The sequence below is a fragment of the Xenopus laevis genome, chromosome 3L (genome assembly GCF_017654675.1).
Source record: "Xenopus laevis strain J_2021 chromosome 3L, Xenopus_laevis_v10.1, whole genome shotgun sequence".
Lineage (NCBI taxonomy): Eukaryota > Metazoa > Chordata > Amphibia > Anura > Pipidae > Xenopus > Xenopus laevis.
Window position 1 is genome coordinate 34,248,766 of NC_054375.1, and position 16,405 is coordinate 34,265,170.

A 16,405-nucleotide genomic window follows, 5' to 3' on the forward strand; every position below is an offset into this window, starting at 1 on the left:
ACTTTATAAATCTCACATTTTTAAAGAGATTTAGAGAAATGAAAAACCAATTTTTAGAGAAAAATTTTGATTACTAAAAAAGAATAGAAATGCCGAATGTTAGTAAATAGGCCCCTTAGAATAAATATAATAGTAATATTGTATTAGTCTTGTATATGAATGAAATGTAGGTAAGAAACATAAAATATGGCAAAAGACCAGAAACAGTAAAATGTAAAAGTAAAGCAATTGAAGGGAAATGTAGAGAGCAACGGAATAAAAAGGTAAGTGAAGCAGTGACAAATGCTGTTATATGTGCTGTCTGTTGTTGTGGACAACTGTCCTGGGTCTATACATTTGATGAATGTTATGTTCTTAATGTTTAACTTAATTACACAATTTCATTATATTTTATAGTTTAATAAATACAATTCAAAAACCAATAAATAGCTCTTAGCATTTGTTTTCTTTACTTTTTAATGTGTTATAGCTTTTACACAACAAAACCTCAAAATTATTTTACCGGTATTAAAAAATTTGTCTTTCATATTTGTGCTTTAATGAGGCTATGTATCTCCTCAATAAGTAATCCACTGTATTATACTTGGTGATAAAATGCTGATTTTCAGTTGTACTGATATTTTCCCACATATAAAAGCATTTATATGCAATCAAAATGATCAGTTTTAATTGCTGATGACCAATTATGGGCAGATTTATCAAGGGTTGAAGTGAAAATTTAAATTTTTAAATTTTGAATTTTTGAGGTTTTTTTTGGCCAAAATTGTAAAATCAGACTAGGGAATTGTTAAAATTCGATTTAAGTTTTTTTTAAACTTTAATTCGATTTTTTGAGATGTATCATACACTGGACCTTTAGGAACTCAAATTCGACTATTCGCCACCTTAAAACCGCAGAATTGCTGTTTTAGCCTATGGAGGACATCCTGGGATCAATTTGGAGTTGTTTGCAGAATTTCTGACTTTTAAGATTTTTTCGGAGAAAAAACTCAAATTCTATTTGAGTTTGCGGGTCGATCCTATTCCCCAGAGTTTCCAAAATTAGATTTTTTTTTTTAATAAATTGCAATTGGTCCAATATTGAGTTCATGGGAGTTTCAAATAACTCCCATGAACTCGAAATTCGACCCTTGATAAATCTGCCCCTTAATGTTGTAGCTTTTCAGATTACCATATGCATATAAGGGCAACAAGAGGGAAGTTCCCTGAAATGCATTTATGCATCAAAGCAGGTTTGTAGCAAGAGAGGAAGAAGACCCTGCAGTCACAGGGGAGCCCAAGGTGTAGAGGGCCCTGTGAGGCCCTAATTAATAATACACCCTGGTGAAATACGTAAATTTACCAATATTTTGGGGTCCTAAATTGAATTTATGGTGGGGCCTGGTAACATCTAGTTACAACACTGCATCCAAGAAACACATATAAGAGAGTTACTTACTGTATATACAGACAGAAGTCTTTAGTGGTTCAACTTACAAAAAGCCCCATTCCAAATGCTTTTCCTCTACAAATTATTGTACTGTATTGAGATAGATTTGTTAGTCTAAAGTCAACTTTTAAAGTCAAATGGCACACAGCCTATGTCATAGTATGTATTCTAATAAATAAAATAGTGCAAAAATAATCTACTTAGTGTAATCAGGCCGGTATTTGTGGCAAGGCCACAAAGTCCTGGGCCTAGGGCGGCAGAATTCCAGAGGCGGCATGCAACCTAGCTGCATCTGGATTAGTTACTAACACTGGAGACACACATATCAGTCTACAGTGCAGCGCCCCTCTATTAAGACGTGGCGGGAGGAAGGGGAGGAGACGGCAGTGGGCAGGGGGAGTGGAGAGGACGGCACCAGCAAGGGCTGGGGGAAGGGGAGGAGGGTGACGAGTGGCGTTTGCCTAGGGGCGACTGGTTTGTAAATTCGGGCCTGAGTGTAATGACAATCAAAGCCAAATGTTAGCAAAAAATCTATAGCAACAAATAATGTTTCAGCATAAACATATGGGCCTCATAAGGCAAGTTTGTACTGGTACTTAACCTATTTCAACCAGTCTACAATTAGCTAAGATTGTTGGTGTGAAAAAGGAAAGCAAATCTTGCAATTGTTGCAATGGGGTACTGCACTAAAAGGAAAACTATACCCCTTGAACATTACAAGTCTCTATAAAAATATATTTTTATAAAACAGCCATTATATGAAACACTGTTTCATCTAAATAAGCCATTTTTATAAAAAAAATATACAGTTCTGCTAGCATGTCCCACTGGACATCCATGTGCTGAGGGTTGAGGACTGAGGAATAGGATTGTTAGAAGTTCTCTTCCTCAAACTACTAAAGCATGTATATTTCCATGTAACATATGTAAAACTTGCAAATACAAATACTGTGCAATGGTCAACGATCAAATATCAAGTACACAAAAAGCCTACACCATTTGGGACTACTATTTATGTGCTTCATCCAATGTGGTGTACATTACTTACTAACTAAGTGCTCTACAGGAGGCATATGCATTGGAGAAAGAGGGCAAAAACTACACACAAGGATGAACCATCACTGACATAAGATCAAGACAAAGGCATATGATACACCAGTGGGGCAACACTTCTGCAATCAAAATAACAGTCTTCAGGACATGAAGGTCTTGATTCCAAAAGGGAGCTTCAAAAATGAACAAGAAAGAAAGACAAATGTATTTGACAGCTCCTCATAATTATACAGCTCACCAAAACAAGTGTAGATAACATGAAGTCCTTGTACTACAAAAATCATAAATATTACAGAAAACATTATCTCAATAAATTATATGGCAAAGGTATGGCTATGAACTCCTGAGGTAACTCCTGACATGACTGTTTGGAGCAATAGTAGACAGAATGGAGAACAGAGATACAGTATATATCAAAGGTGGGTTGCTCCAGCATTAAAGAGAGAACATGCTGGGGGATAATATTACAGGCTAGTTTGAATACCATAAAGTCCGCAAGCACTAAGAGGGATCTAATGAACCCTTTCATTAGAAGTTCTCTAAAGTATACTCATAGTATGATGCATATCATACCCTTCTGATTGACCAAGCAATGCAGTTGTAGAGGAGTAGTAGTAGAGTATCTAATTTTTATGTATGCCTCATTGTAAAGGAGCTTGGAGTAATACCACAGAGTGGAGTCACTTTCAGGTATACACTTTGCCTACTATAAAGCTTATTTTAAAAACAATGTCACAATATATTGATAAATATGAGTAAAATTTAATTAAGGCTGATAATGTTTACAACCTATGTATATGGTAAAAACTGTTTTCTTACCTGTTCAATGCTAGTAGAAATACAATTGTCCTTTTGAGGGTCATTTGCAGAAACAGAATCATCCGTATCAATAAGATTATCTGTTGGAACATTCTGGACAGGTTTGAGATACGCAACCTCATTTTGTCTCGAGTCAAGAGTTACACAAACATCGTATGTGTATGGAAAAGGTAAAGTTCCATCACTGAAAACCGAAGGGCATCTAAGAGCAACTTGAGGATATAAGTCTCTACTTAGAGCAGTTGGAGAACTTTGTTTTTTGCACTTTGAAATGACAGCAAGTATAACTGTGAAAATAAATAAAATGGAAATTAAAGCTATAGAGACAACAAGATAGAATGTTGCATTGGACTGAGTATCAGATTCAATGTGATGGTTTATTACTTCTGGAACAACTTGCTGGAAATTTTCAGCTACAACCAGATGTAAAGTAACTGTAGATGACAGTATGGGGTAGCCATTGTCTTTCACCATAACTACAACTTTTTGCCTCAGAGCATCAGTCTCTTGCAAGTCTCTTGTTGTTCTGATTTCACCTGTGTTTTGGCCTATAATGAGAAAAGAAGGGTCAGGAACTTGAAGCAAGTGATAAGAGAGCCAGGCATTGTGTCCAGAATCAGCATCAACAGCGACTACTTTAGTGACTAAGTATCCTTTGGTAGAAAAGTGTGGTATAAATTCAAACACTGCAGCAGCTTCTGACTCTTGTGAAGGATAGAGAATTCTTGGAGCATTATCGTTCTGATCAGTAATACATATTTTCACTGTAGCATTAGCACTTCGTAAAGGAGATCCAGAGTCTTTAGCCATTACTTGGATATTAAATTCCCTTAACTTTTCATAGTCAAAGGAGCGCTGTGCATATAAAACTCCAGTTACTGTATTAATGGAAACATATGATGATATTGGTATATCATCAATATTGTCAATAAGAATCATGTAAAACACTTTTCCATTCTCATTTATATCAAGATCTGTAGCATGGACTCTATAAAAGGAATTTGCTGAGGGATTATTTTCTTGGATATAGGCAATATAATTAATGTTGTCAAATACAGGGGCATTATCATTCACATCAGTTACAATCAGTCGAATGGTTTTGCTGTTGGTTAGTTGAGGGGATCCTTTATCTTCTGCTTTAATTGTGATGTTGTACTCAGATGCTTTTTCTCTATCCAGGTCCATTGAAGTTACAAGTTTATAGTAATTACCACTTGATGATATTAAGTGAAAAGGCAAAGATTCAGAGATTTGCCCAACAACCTCTCCATTTTCCCCAGAATCCAAGTCATCTAAATTAACTAGCGCTATGACTGTGCCAACTGGGGAATCTTCTGGAATTGTATCTGAGAAAGATTTAATTAATATATCAGGAGCATTATCATTAAGATCACTAACTTGTATTAATAATTTGCAATAAGAAACCAGGCCTCCACCATCTTTCGCCTCAACAGTCATCTCATAGCTTGTTGCCACTTCGTAGTCCAGTTTTCCAATTATTTTAACAGAACCATTCATAGGATTTATTGAAAATATCTCATGGGCATTTTCAGGAATGTCATTAAATAAATAAGTAATCTGAGCATTAGAACCTTCATCTGCATCAGTAGCATGTAGTTCTACAACTAAGAATCCAACAGGTGCATTTTCACTAAGAGTTACTCTATATGTGTCCTTGTTGAACAGGGGATAGTTATCATTGACATCAGTAACCACAATTTTAACTAGAGACGTTCCAGTTTTCAAAGGTGTCCCTCCATCAAAAGCAGATAATATTAGAACAGATGAGTTCTTTTTCTCACGATCCAAAGGTTTCTCCAATACAAGCTCAGGGTATTTCTTTCCATCCATATTAACTTTTTCCAACAATCCAAAATGTTCATTTGCACTGAGCTTATAACTCTGTACAGAATTATTACCAAGATCTGGATCCTTTGCACTTCCTAAAGCAAAATGTGTTCCTACCACAGCCAGTTCACTAATACTAATTTCAAACACACCCTTTGGAAAGCTAGGTGAATTATCATTAACATCCTGAATTTCCACATTGATTGTGTAAAAGTGTAAAGGATGTTCCATAACTGCTTCAGTATTTACAAAACAATTTTGCTGCATTCCACATAAAGCCTCTCTGTCTATTCTATCTGCTACATGCAAGTCTCCATTTTCGAAATTAACATTAAAATACTGTTTTTTGGAGCGAGAAACGATATGGAAATTACGCACGGACATCTCTTCAGCACTGACACCCAGATCATTTGCAATGTTCCCTATTACAAATCCCAGCTTCTGTTCTTCATATATTGAGTACTGGAGCTGACAGAAAACAGACTGACAAAGGAATGGAAAAAACCACAACATTACTTGCCATCTTATTGTCCTTTTGGTGGTTCTGTATTTGATCTTCATGCCCATATTTCTTCTTAATAAATACAAATACAAATGAATCCAATTCAAGATATGTATTATAATCCCAGTTGCAGTGTACCAATTTATAATATTGCAATGGTTCCTGCTGCTTTCTGCTGTGTTGTAAGCTCTGGTACATCTCTACATAAAACAAGAGAACTTCATTCTTCTTCTTGGTCAACAGCGGCACTCAGAGTCTGAAATGTGGAACTGCAGCTTTGCAGCTAGCTTTTTATTCTTTAGCTACATATCATAATGCTTATTGTAAAAAATGCACTTTTATTTAAGGTTATCTTATACTTGAATTAATTCCTGTCAGCATATATATTCTATATACAGAAATTCACTTGTTAGTGATGTTTATTCTCTCTAGAAAAAATGTAAGTATACTTGTTTATACTGTATGTTATTCTTGTTTTTGAAGTTCGAAGTGGTTGTACACAAAATTAGTGTATAAAGCAAAGTAAAAATACAATACAGCAAGTGTATAAATCAAAGAAAAAACACAATACAGCTAATAAACATACTTACTATTACAATATTGTTTCTATATTTCAATTTCCCACACTGGGGGAGGCACATTTATTATAGGTTGAATTTCGAATTCATGTAAGTTTTGAAAAACTCCCCTAAACTCCCAGAAACTTGAAATTCGACCAATCAAAATGTATAAAAAAAAAAGTAATATCAACAATTGTATTGTTCACATGTTGAGTTCAAATGAAGTTACATTTTTTTCTTAAAGGAAAACTATACCCCCCCAAACAATGTAGGTCTCTATAAAAATATATTGCATATAACAGTCCATATGTAAAACCCTGCTTCATGTAAATAAACAATTTTCATAATAATATACTTTTCTAGTAGTATGTGCCATTGGTGCTAAAGGGCGAATTGTTGCACACTTCGCACCACTTCGCAAGCCGAAAATTTGTTACCACTATGCCAATTCATTAAAATGCAAAGTTGCGTCCTGGGTGCCAAACACTGACGACTTTTCCCTAGCGTTACTTCGGCAGTCTGATTGTTTCAAATCAAAATTACAATATTGATCGCTTGTGCCTAGCGAAACTTCATTAGTTCTCTTACGTTTGGTCAATTTGAATGGGACGGGTGCATTAAAGTCATATGGACATCTTTATTAGAGATGTTGGTGCAAATGCTTGAAGTGGCCACTTTTTATTACAAATGTCCAAGGAACCTGAATAAAGACAAAAGAGATCCTATAATGCCCTATACATGAGCCCACCCTAAAATGAATGTTCCATGCCCCTCACGTCTGGGGAAAAATGTTAACCCAAAAAAGTTTAATAGTTAGGACTTTTGCAGGCAATCCCGTTTAAAAAAAAGGAAATGTCACTAGCGTTTTTAAAGCTTTAATGCATTTCCGGCTGACAGGATATGATGTCACTGACATAAGATTGAGGAAGATGTAGCTTAATTTTAGTAGTTTGTCTGGTCAGAGATGTCGAAGTTAACTCTGGCGAAAGAGGTAACGTTCAGTAAAATTTGCACATTTGTAACAACCATTCGCAAGAGTGCGAATGAACGCTAGCAACTGTCCCGTTCACTAGCGAATTTCTGCCTACACCTCAATGGCGATGTCCCTGCGGATGGGATTTCTGGTGAAATGTCGCTAGTGTTAGCCACTTTGCCCTTTAGTAAATCTGCCCCTAGGTTGGATGCATTAAGTGTTAACAGTACAGGTAAAAGTATTGAATTGTTGAAGATATTTGTGGCAAATATTATGATAACTACTCCCTAAATGCTTATCTACAAGTCTTGAAGATTAGGTCGGTATTATTATGATGTCAGGATGCTAAAGAGCATCTTTCAGAGTCAGTTATTGAACTAGCTCAGACAAAAGTTTCATTTAACACAGGTCTGGACTGGGAGTCAAAATAGGCCCTGCAATTCCAAGTACAAAGAGGCCCAATCAGCTACCCACCAGCCCACTAAATAGTGACTTTCTATAGTATCTTAAGGTAACCGCTCTGGCCCCCATTTGCCACAACCCACAGATTGCCAGTCCGGGCCTGATTTAACATATTTACATAAGTGTTTTCTTTTTCCCATTTCTACTGTCAATGTCTGTTTAATTGAAATCACTCCATAATTATAATCTGACCTATATATGAAGCTTTCTCAATTTTCAATAGTGGTTTTGCCTTATTTTTGAGAGATTATATTCTTAACCAATGTAAAGGAAAAGGAAAGGCAATACAACATGATTAAGAGACCAGTGATGGTCCTTCTTATGCTCTCCTAAACCACCATAATTATTTTTTCCAAAAACTTCACCAATACCATCTTTAGATGTAGAACAGGGGTGCCCAAAAGGTAGATCGGGATCTACCAGTAGACCTTTAACTGGTGATCAGTAGATCTCAAGACACTGTCAATGAACAGCTTGTTTATAGCTCCCTCCTATTTCATTCTCTTCCTATTTTCCATATAACAGAATGCTAACAATATTTAATAGATGTAGATCATAATGGGACAACATCACTAAAAGTAGACCTCACATTAGTCAAGTATGGGCACTCCTGATGTGGAAGATATCAAAACGATCACTATCACATCTTGTTGGCTCTCTGGGCATGCAGCCTATATAAGGCACTGCAAGGATTAGACTTTGCCTAATGAGCATGTGCATTATTAAACAAGAATTGTGTAATGTTTACTAACACTACTAGAACAGAAAGGAGTTTCTCAGACTCTACAGATGGAAATGCACAGCAGTGGAGCTTGTAAGTGTAACAAGGGACTTTTACTGAGACAATTCTTATATGCTTGCTTTCTAACATTCCTTGTCCTTTAAGTCTAACTGAAATCTCTTCCCATAGGCCCTCACAAAGTCTCCACATGCTTGATAATTTCTTTACTGCATAGCTTTAACTCTGTTTTTCATGAAGACAAACATTTCCACAAATTATCCTACAAAGGGTATTGCCTTCAAAATATATGTTCTTTATACAACCAGGGCTCTGTATTATCAGTTATATGGTAATTATCCATATATGTATGGAGTCCCTTAAACTGAAATCCATTATCCAGAAAGCTTGGAATTATGGGCTCCCAAAGAGCCAATTTTAATCATATAATTTAAATGTTTAATATTGTTTACTTTTTCTCTTCCAGAATAAAACAATACTTTGGGGTAACTAAACTGCATAAATCCATATTGATGGACAAAGAATGCTATTGGGTTGATTTAATGTTTAAATGGGTTTTTAGCAGACTAAGCAGCAGTATTTTTGTCATTCCTTACAACAGTATAGTGGACCCATTTCCAGCAAGGTATACACCATTTTGTGTCTACAGACATTGTGCACCAAAGAAAAATTACCCAGGTAATCCTACTGCTAAATGTTGCTCTAGGTCTATTATGTGTATTGTTTAATGCTTTATATGTATGTGTGTGTCTCTGCATTTTTCTGATCTAGGCTGCTAATCATAGGCCCAGTATGGGAGTTCAAAAAGGCTGTAAATCTGCTCAGCGGTCCTGATGGCCTTAGATATTTGCTACTCATTTTACCTAGCAATGGCACACCCCTTGTGTGGTGCATGCCATTTTACTTCAACACTATGGGGCACATTTACTAAGCTCAAGTGAAGGATTCGAAGTAAAAAAACTTTGAATTTCGAAGTATTTTTTTGGGTACTTTGACCATCGAATAGGCTACTACGACCTTCGACTACGACTTTGACTTCGATTTGAACGATTCGATCTCAAAATCGTTTGACTATTCGACCATTCGATAGTCGAAGTTCTGTCTCTTTAAAAAAAGTTTGAATACATACTTCAGTAGTTTAAACCTACCGAGGTACAATGTTAGCCTATGGGGACCTTCCCCATTACTTTTCTGTGCTTTTTTTGATTGAAGGAAAATCCTTTGATGATGGATTAAAATCCTTCGAATCGTTTGATTCCTTCGATTGTTCGATCGTAGGATTAGCCCAAAATCCTTGAAATTCGATATTCGAAGTCGAAGGATTTTACTTAGAGGGTCGAATTTGAGGGTTAATTAACCCTCGATATTCAACCCTTAGTAAATCTGCCCCTATGTGCTTCTAAATGGGGTTTTGCCAATACAAAACAGATTAGGTGAGCGTTTGGCCTTTACCTACATTTGTCCTCATTTCCTGTCGTTGGTGCATCAGCTGTTTCTACTACTTTTTAGATTATAAATGCTACTGAGCAGGGTAATTCTAACCCCCTTTCCCAATTATTATTTGTATCTAATTTCCTATTATGCAGGGCTACAGAATCTTTTTATATATAATCTTTTTATAATTTCTAAATACATAGTATTAGTTGTATTACTTTTGCTAAAATTACATTATGTTTGATATATTTTGGTATGTTTTACGAATGAGATGCTTTGGGGACTTGATGGTTAAAATTAAGATTTCATGTTACATTTGTCTGAATGCTGATATTGCTCAAATAAAAAAAACTTTTACAAGTTTCTCATGTCAAAACCCCTTTTCCTGTTTATGAATACAATAAATACTTTCACACAGTGGTTTATCATAGACGGTGGTAACAGTTAAACAAAAATACATATCTGTTTCTATTTGACGTCTAAGAACCAGTTGTGAAAAAACCTTTTCCTGTATAAAAATTAAATTAATACATACTAATACCAAACAACTAACACACATTAGATCACCATATATAGACCATATAAAGAAAAACAAATATAGTAGAGTTTACTAACCTGAAATTTTTGTATAGGGGTTATTAAAGCCCTTACTACTAGGTGGATAAATAATCTTTTTGATATATTATTCACAATCAACCAAGAATATAAATAATATTATGGAAAATCTAGTGCTGAAATATGTGATAGAATTATCAAGAGTGAATGAAATGGTATGTCTTATTTTGCACTGATAACTTAATTTCATCAACTTACCTGTGCAATGCTCGCAGAAATACAATTGTCCTTCAGAGGATCATTTGCAGAAACAGAATCCCCAGTATCAATAAGATTATCTGTTGGAACATTCTGGACTGGTTTGAGATATGCAACCTCATTTTGTCTCGAGTCGAGAGTTACACAAACATCGTATGTGTATGGAAAAGGTAAAGTTCCATCACTGAAAACTGAAGGGCATCTAAGAGCAACTTGAGGATACAAGTCTCTACTTAGAGCAGTTGGAGAACTTTGTTTTCTGCACTTTGAAATGACAGCAAGTATAACTGTGAAAATAAATAAAATGGAAATTAAAGCTATAGAGATGACAAGATAGAATGTTGCATTGGACTGAGTATCAGATTCAATGTGATGGTTTATTACTTCTGGAACAACTTGCTGGAAGTTTTCAGCTACAACTATATTTAAAGTAACTGTAGAAGACAGTATGGGGTAGCCATTGTCTTTTACCATAACTACAACTCTATTTCTCATAGCATCGGTCTCTTGCAAGTCTCTTGTTATCCTGATTTCACCTGTGTTTTGGCCTATAATGAGAAAAGAAGGGTCAGGAACTTGAAGCAAGTGATAAGAGAGCCATGCATTGTGTCCAGAATCAGCATCAACAGCGACTACTTTTGTGACTAAATATCCTTTTGTAGAAAAGTGAGGTATAAATTCATATGAAGCAGCTTCTAACTCTTGTGAAGGATAGAGAATCTTTGGAGCATTATCATTCTGATCAGTAATACATACTTTAACTGTAGTATTACAACTCTGGGAAGGAGATCCAGAGTCTTTAGCCATTACTTGAATATTGAATTCCCGTAACTGTTCATAGTCAAATGAGCGCTGTGCATATAAAACTCCAGTTCCTGTATTAATGGAAACATATGATGATATTGGTATGTCTTCAATATTGTCAGTAAGGATCATGTAATCCACTTTTCCATTCTCATTTATATCAAGATCTGTAGCATGGACTCTATAAAATGAATTTGCTGAGGGGTTATTTTCTTGGATATAGGCAATATAATTAATGTTGTCAAATACAGGGGCATTGTCATTCACATCAGTTACAATCAGTCGAATGGTTTTGCTGTTGGTTAGTTGAGGGGATCCTTTATCTTTTGCTTTAATTGTGATGTTGTATTCAGATGTTTTTTCTCTGTCCAAATCCATTGAAGTTACAAGTTTATAGTAATTACCACTTGATGACATTAAGTGAAAAGGCAAAGATTCAGAGATTTGTCCAACAACTTCTCCATTTTCCCCAGAATCCAAGTCATCTAAATTAACTAACGCTATGACTGTACCAACTGGGGAATCTTCTGCAATTGTATCTGAGAAAGATGTGATTAATATATCAGGAGCATTATCATTAACATCACTAATTTGTATTAATAACTTGCAATAAGACACCAGGCCTCCACCATCTTTAGCTTCAACAGTCATCTCATAGTTTGTTGCCACTTCATAGTCCAGTTTTCCAGTTACTTGAACAGAACCATTCATAGGATTTATTGAAATCATATCATGGGCATTTTCTGGAATGTCATTAAATGAATATGTAATTTTGGCATAAGAACCTTCATCTGTATCAGTTGCATGTAGATTAACAACTAAAAATCCAATAGGTGCGTTTTCATTAACAGTTACTCTATAGGTGTCTTGGCTAAACAAGGGATAGTTATCATTGACATCAATTATGGCAATCTTAATTAGAGATGTCCCAGTTTTAGAAGGTGTCCCTCCATCAAAAGCAGATAATATTAGAACCGATGAGTTTTTTTTCTCACGGTCCAAAGGTGTCTCCAAAACAAGCTCAGGATACTTTCTACCATCTGTACTAACTTTTTCCAGCAAACCAAAATAATCATTTGCACTGAGCTTATAACTCTGTATAGAATTATTACCAAGATCTGGATCTTTTGCACTTCCTAGAGCAAAACGTGCACCCACAACAGCCGATTCACTAATACCAATTTCAAGAACGCTCTTTGAAAAGCTAGGTGAATTATCATTAACATCCTGAATTTCTACATTGATTGTGTAGAAGTGTAACGGATTTTCCATAACTGCTTCAATATTTAGAAAACAATGTTGCTGCATTCCACATAAAGCCTCTCTGTCTGTTCTATCTGCAACATACAAGTCTCCATTTTCTAAATGAATATTTAAATACTGTTTTTTGGATCGAGAAACGATATGGAATTTACGTGAGGACAGTTCTTCAGCACTAACATCCAGATCATTTGCAATGTTCCCTATTATAAATCCCAGTTTCTGTTCTTCATATATTGAGTACTGGAGCTGACAAAATACTGACTCAAAAAGCAAAGGATAAAAACAAAACATTACTTGCCATCGTATTGTCCTTTTGGTGACTCTGTATTTGATCTTCATCCCCATTATTTTGTCTTAATACCAATATTAATAAAAATAAATCCAGTTCAAGTAATTTATTCTAGTGCAGTGGTTATCCCAGCTGCAAGGTATCAGTTTATAATATTCCAATGGTTCCTTCTGCCTTGTGCTATCTGAGTGTTTCAAGCTATGGTACTATGCATTCCCTTATAAAAGAAGAAAACTTCATTTTTCTTCTTGGTCAACAGCAGCACTCAGAGTCTGAAATGTGAAACTGCAGCTTTTAATTCTTAAGCTGCATATCATAATGCTTATTATAACAAATGCAAAAATATCGCTATTATTTAAGGTTCTTCAACTTAAATTAATTTCTGTTAGTTTAAAAATTACAATACTTCAGAAAAGAAAAAAAATAAGAAGAGCTCATCCTGCTTATACCAATTTTAGAAGTACACAAGTAGTAATACACAAAAGTAACATGTAAATGAAGTTAAACTGCAATAAAAATTAATGAACATTGCTAATGGTGAAAAAGGCAGTCAAGTATAATATTAATAGATTATATACTGTATTTAAATGTATCATACCTTTACTGTAAGGCACATTTAAAATATATTAATACTTATAGTATTGGTGTGTTATTAACTCAGAGTTAATATGTGCTCATATATATATATATATATATATATATATATATATATATATATATATATATATATATATATAAATATATATATATATATATACAGTATATATATATATATATATATATATACAAATATTTTATGATATATGTGGATCAAACCAGGTGTTAAACTAAAAGGTGTTGTTCGCTTTTCAATTAACTTTTAGTATGTTGTAGAAAGTGATATTCCGAGACAATTAGCAAGTTTTTCCAATTTTGATGTTGTTGTTCTTGAGTTATTCAGCAGCTCTCCAGTTTTCAATTTCAGCAATTCAGTTGCTAACGTCCAAATTACCCGAGAAACCATGCATTGATTTGAATAAGAGGCTGGAATATGAATAGGAGAGGGTCTCAATAGAAAGCAGAGTAATAAAAAGTAGCAATAATGATAACTGTGTGGAGCATTTGTTTTTATATGGGGTCAGTGACCCTCATTTGAAAGCTGGAAAGAGTCAGATAAAGAAGGCAAATAATTTAAAAAACAATAAAAAAAGAAAAAAATGAAAGCCAGTTGAAATGCAGCTTAGAATTAATTATTCTATAATATACCAAAGTTAACTTAAAGGTAAACCACCCCTCTTAATCATGGTATATTTTATTATAAGCAAATTAAACAATGTGATTTTTTAGTGTATGGGGAACCTGAGGTTTGTACCATTTAACAGGAAGCATTAAGTGTAAACAGTAGAGGTACAAATACTGATTGGTGTTTTTCCTGTAGCATAACACTAAGTATCTTGGACAAAGCATTGCAGCTGAGTAATATTATTAAAAAGGGTAACATGAGAGAAACTAAGGGAGGGGTAAGATGAGCAAGGAGAATAGAACAGCTAAAAGAAGAGGGCATATGGGAGAGTACTAAAATTGGGTCACAGAAAAATCATTGGGAAGAAAGAAGTAGCATATTGGAAGATTCAGAAATAAGGGGGCAATGGTTAAAAGCATAAAAGTAGAAGGTGAAGAAAAAAATGACAACTTAATAGCGTGAATAAAAAAAAATAAAGGAAAAAGGAGAACAGGAGAGGAAAGTAATGTTAAAGGAACTGAGGAGAAATGTAGAAGGAAAAAATAGGTGAGAGGTATGGTGACAGTCAAAGCATGTGTTATGTGTAGTTTGTGAATTTCTGTTGTGGTCTTCAGGGTACTTAGAAATTCCCCAGGTTATTATGTAATCAATGTATAAATTATTGAATTTCAATAATGTTCTAGTTTGTGCTCATTTACAATCAAATTAACAGGTAACTGAACAAGGACAGACAAACAACATTGGAGCAACTTGTTCCATTTATCATTGCTTTTTATACTATAGCTTTTAACAAGTTCTGTATATTTTTTATAGTTTTGTATTTTTTTTTAAACAAAAAAATATAGTTTTTGCCCAAAAACCCACAACCAGAAAAAATTCTTTAGTAAATACCCCCCTTGGTGTGAGGAAAAAATTCTCATTGAGTAATGCATTTTGTGTGAAAATAAGAACGATAAATGTCCACTGACCAGTGCATTTTTTGATTTTTTTGCACCTTTTATTTAGCTCATCACTATAAGAAACTGAACAATTGTCTTTAGTTGTCTCTAAGCTGAGGTAAAGTCGTATTCAAGACAATGTTGTGCATATGAATACAACATGATATGGCAAGTGTTTGGATATGTGCCAAAGGTTGCAGAGACATCTAGGATGTATGTATGTTAGACTTTGCCAAGAGAAGATAATTGGTTATAGCGAGTTTTTCCACCGGGCATGGATTCACAATAAAATCCTGAATTTTTTCCCCCAAAACTGTGGCAATAAGTTCTTCAAGACAAAAAGTCTCAAGAAAAAAACAACCATTGACTTTAATGCATTTGGAGTAAGAAAAAAAAGGACGCGGGTAAAAAAGATTTCGTCTCTTGACTTAATGTGCCTCACTAGTTTTTCCGAAATTTTCAGCGAAGCGAAATGGGACAGGTTTGCTCATCACTATTGGTTATTTTAGTGAAAATTCTGTAGATGTTTAGAACTGACAGAATGGTCTGTGTTCAAGAACATACAGTATCTAACCACATTCAGAAGTACAAGGATACAGTCACTAGCTATATAAGCTGGCACTCTTCTATTTGTATCCTTCAAAATCAAAAAATTAAACAAACAACATCAAGCAGTCCTATCTGGGGATAAGGAAAGTTACAAAACATCAAGGAGATCTATAAAAAGGTCATAAAAAATGGCAAATAATGTTTACACATACAGTATACAGTCAATCGACAGAAGGAAACATTTTTGCCAATAAGACAAATGCAACCCTTAAGGGCATTAACTCCTCCATCAATATTAAGGACCCTTCATTACCAAAGAAACAAAGACAGCTTTGGCACAACCATTTCAATTAAGAACCAGGTGAACTTGTTTATCTGGTCACTCCTAAAAAACAAAATACAAGATGGCGACTGCCTGTGCACAACATTGAAGGCCCATATCATTACTGTTATAGTGATGCTGACCTTTTAGGTTGCTAAAGTTCTGCATATAAAATACAGAATTTATACCCATATTTGTTTTTAAAGTTTACTTCTCCTTTAACACACAGACAAATATGTCCTAGTTTTTTCCATTTTGTCCCTCCTAAAAAGGGTATTGCCATCTAAATTCATATTTTTCCATCCCACAAGATCTCAGTTATACCAATTATATAGCTCTCATCTGTACATGCAGTTTGCTCTAGCTCTCCCAATTTACCTGGCTAA

At 34.7% G+C, this 16,405-nt stretch overlaps 1 protein-coding gene across 7 annotated transcripts in view; it reads right to left on the reverse strand.

Moving 5' to 3' along the window:
* The window catches only part of pcdhga3.L (protocadherin gamma subfamily A, 3 L homeolog), a 279,136-nt gene that overhangs the window by 220,826 nt on the left and 41,905 nt on the right, over positions 1-16,405 (reverse strand). Inside the window, exon 1 of one of the 7 annotated variants that reach the window (XM_041584914.1) lies at positions 10,633-13,114. The exons of 5 other annotated variants lie outside the window; for them this stretch is intronic. In XM_041584914.1, coding sequence (XP_041440848.1) covers positions 10,633-13,044 — 2,412 coding nt within the window. In that variant the 5' untranslated portion in view covers positions 13,045-13,114. Of the gene's footprint in view, positions 1-3,301; positions 5,833-10,632; positions 13,115-16,405 lie in introns of those variants that run through there. One more of the 7 variants, XM_041584911.1, reaches the window with a different exon arrangement.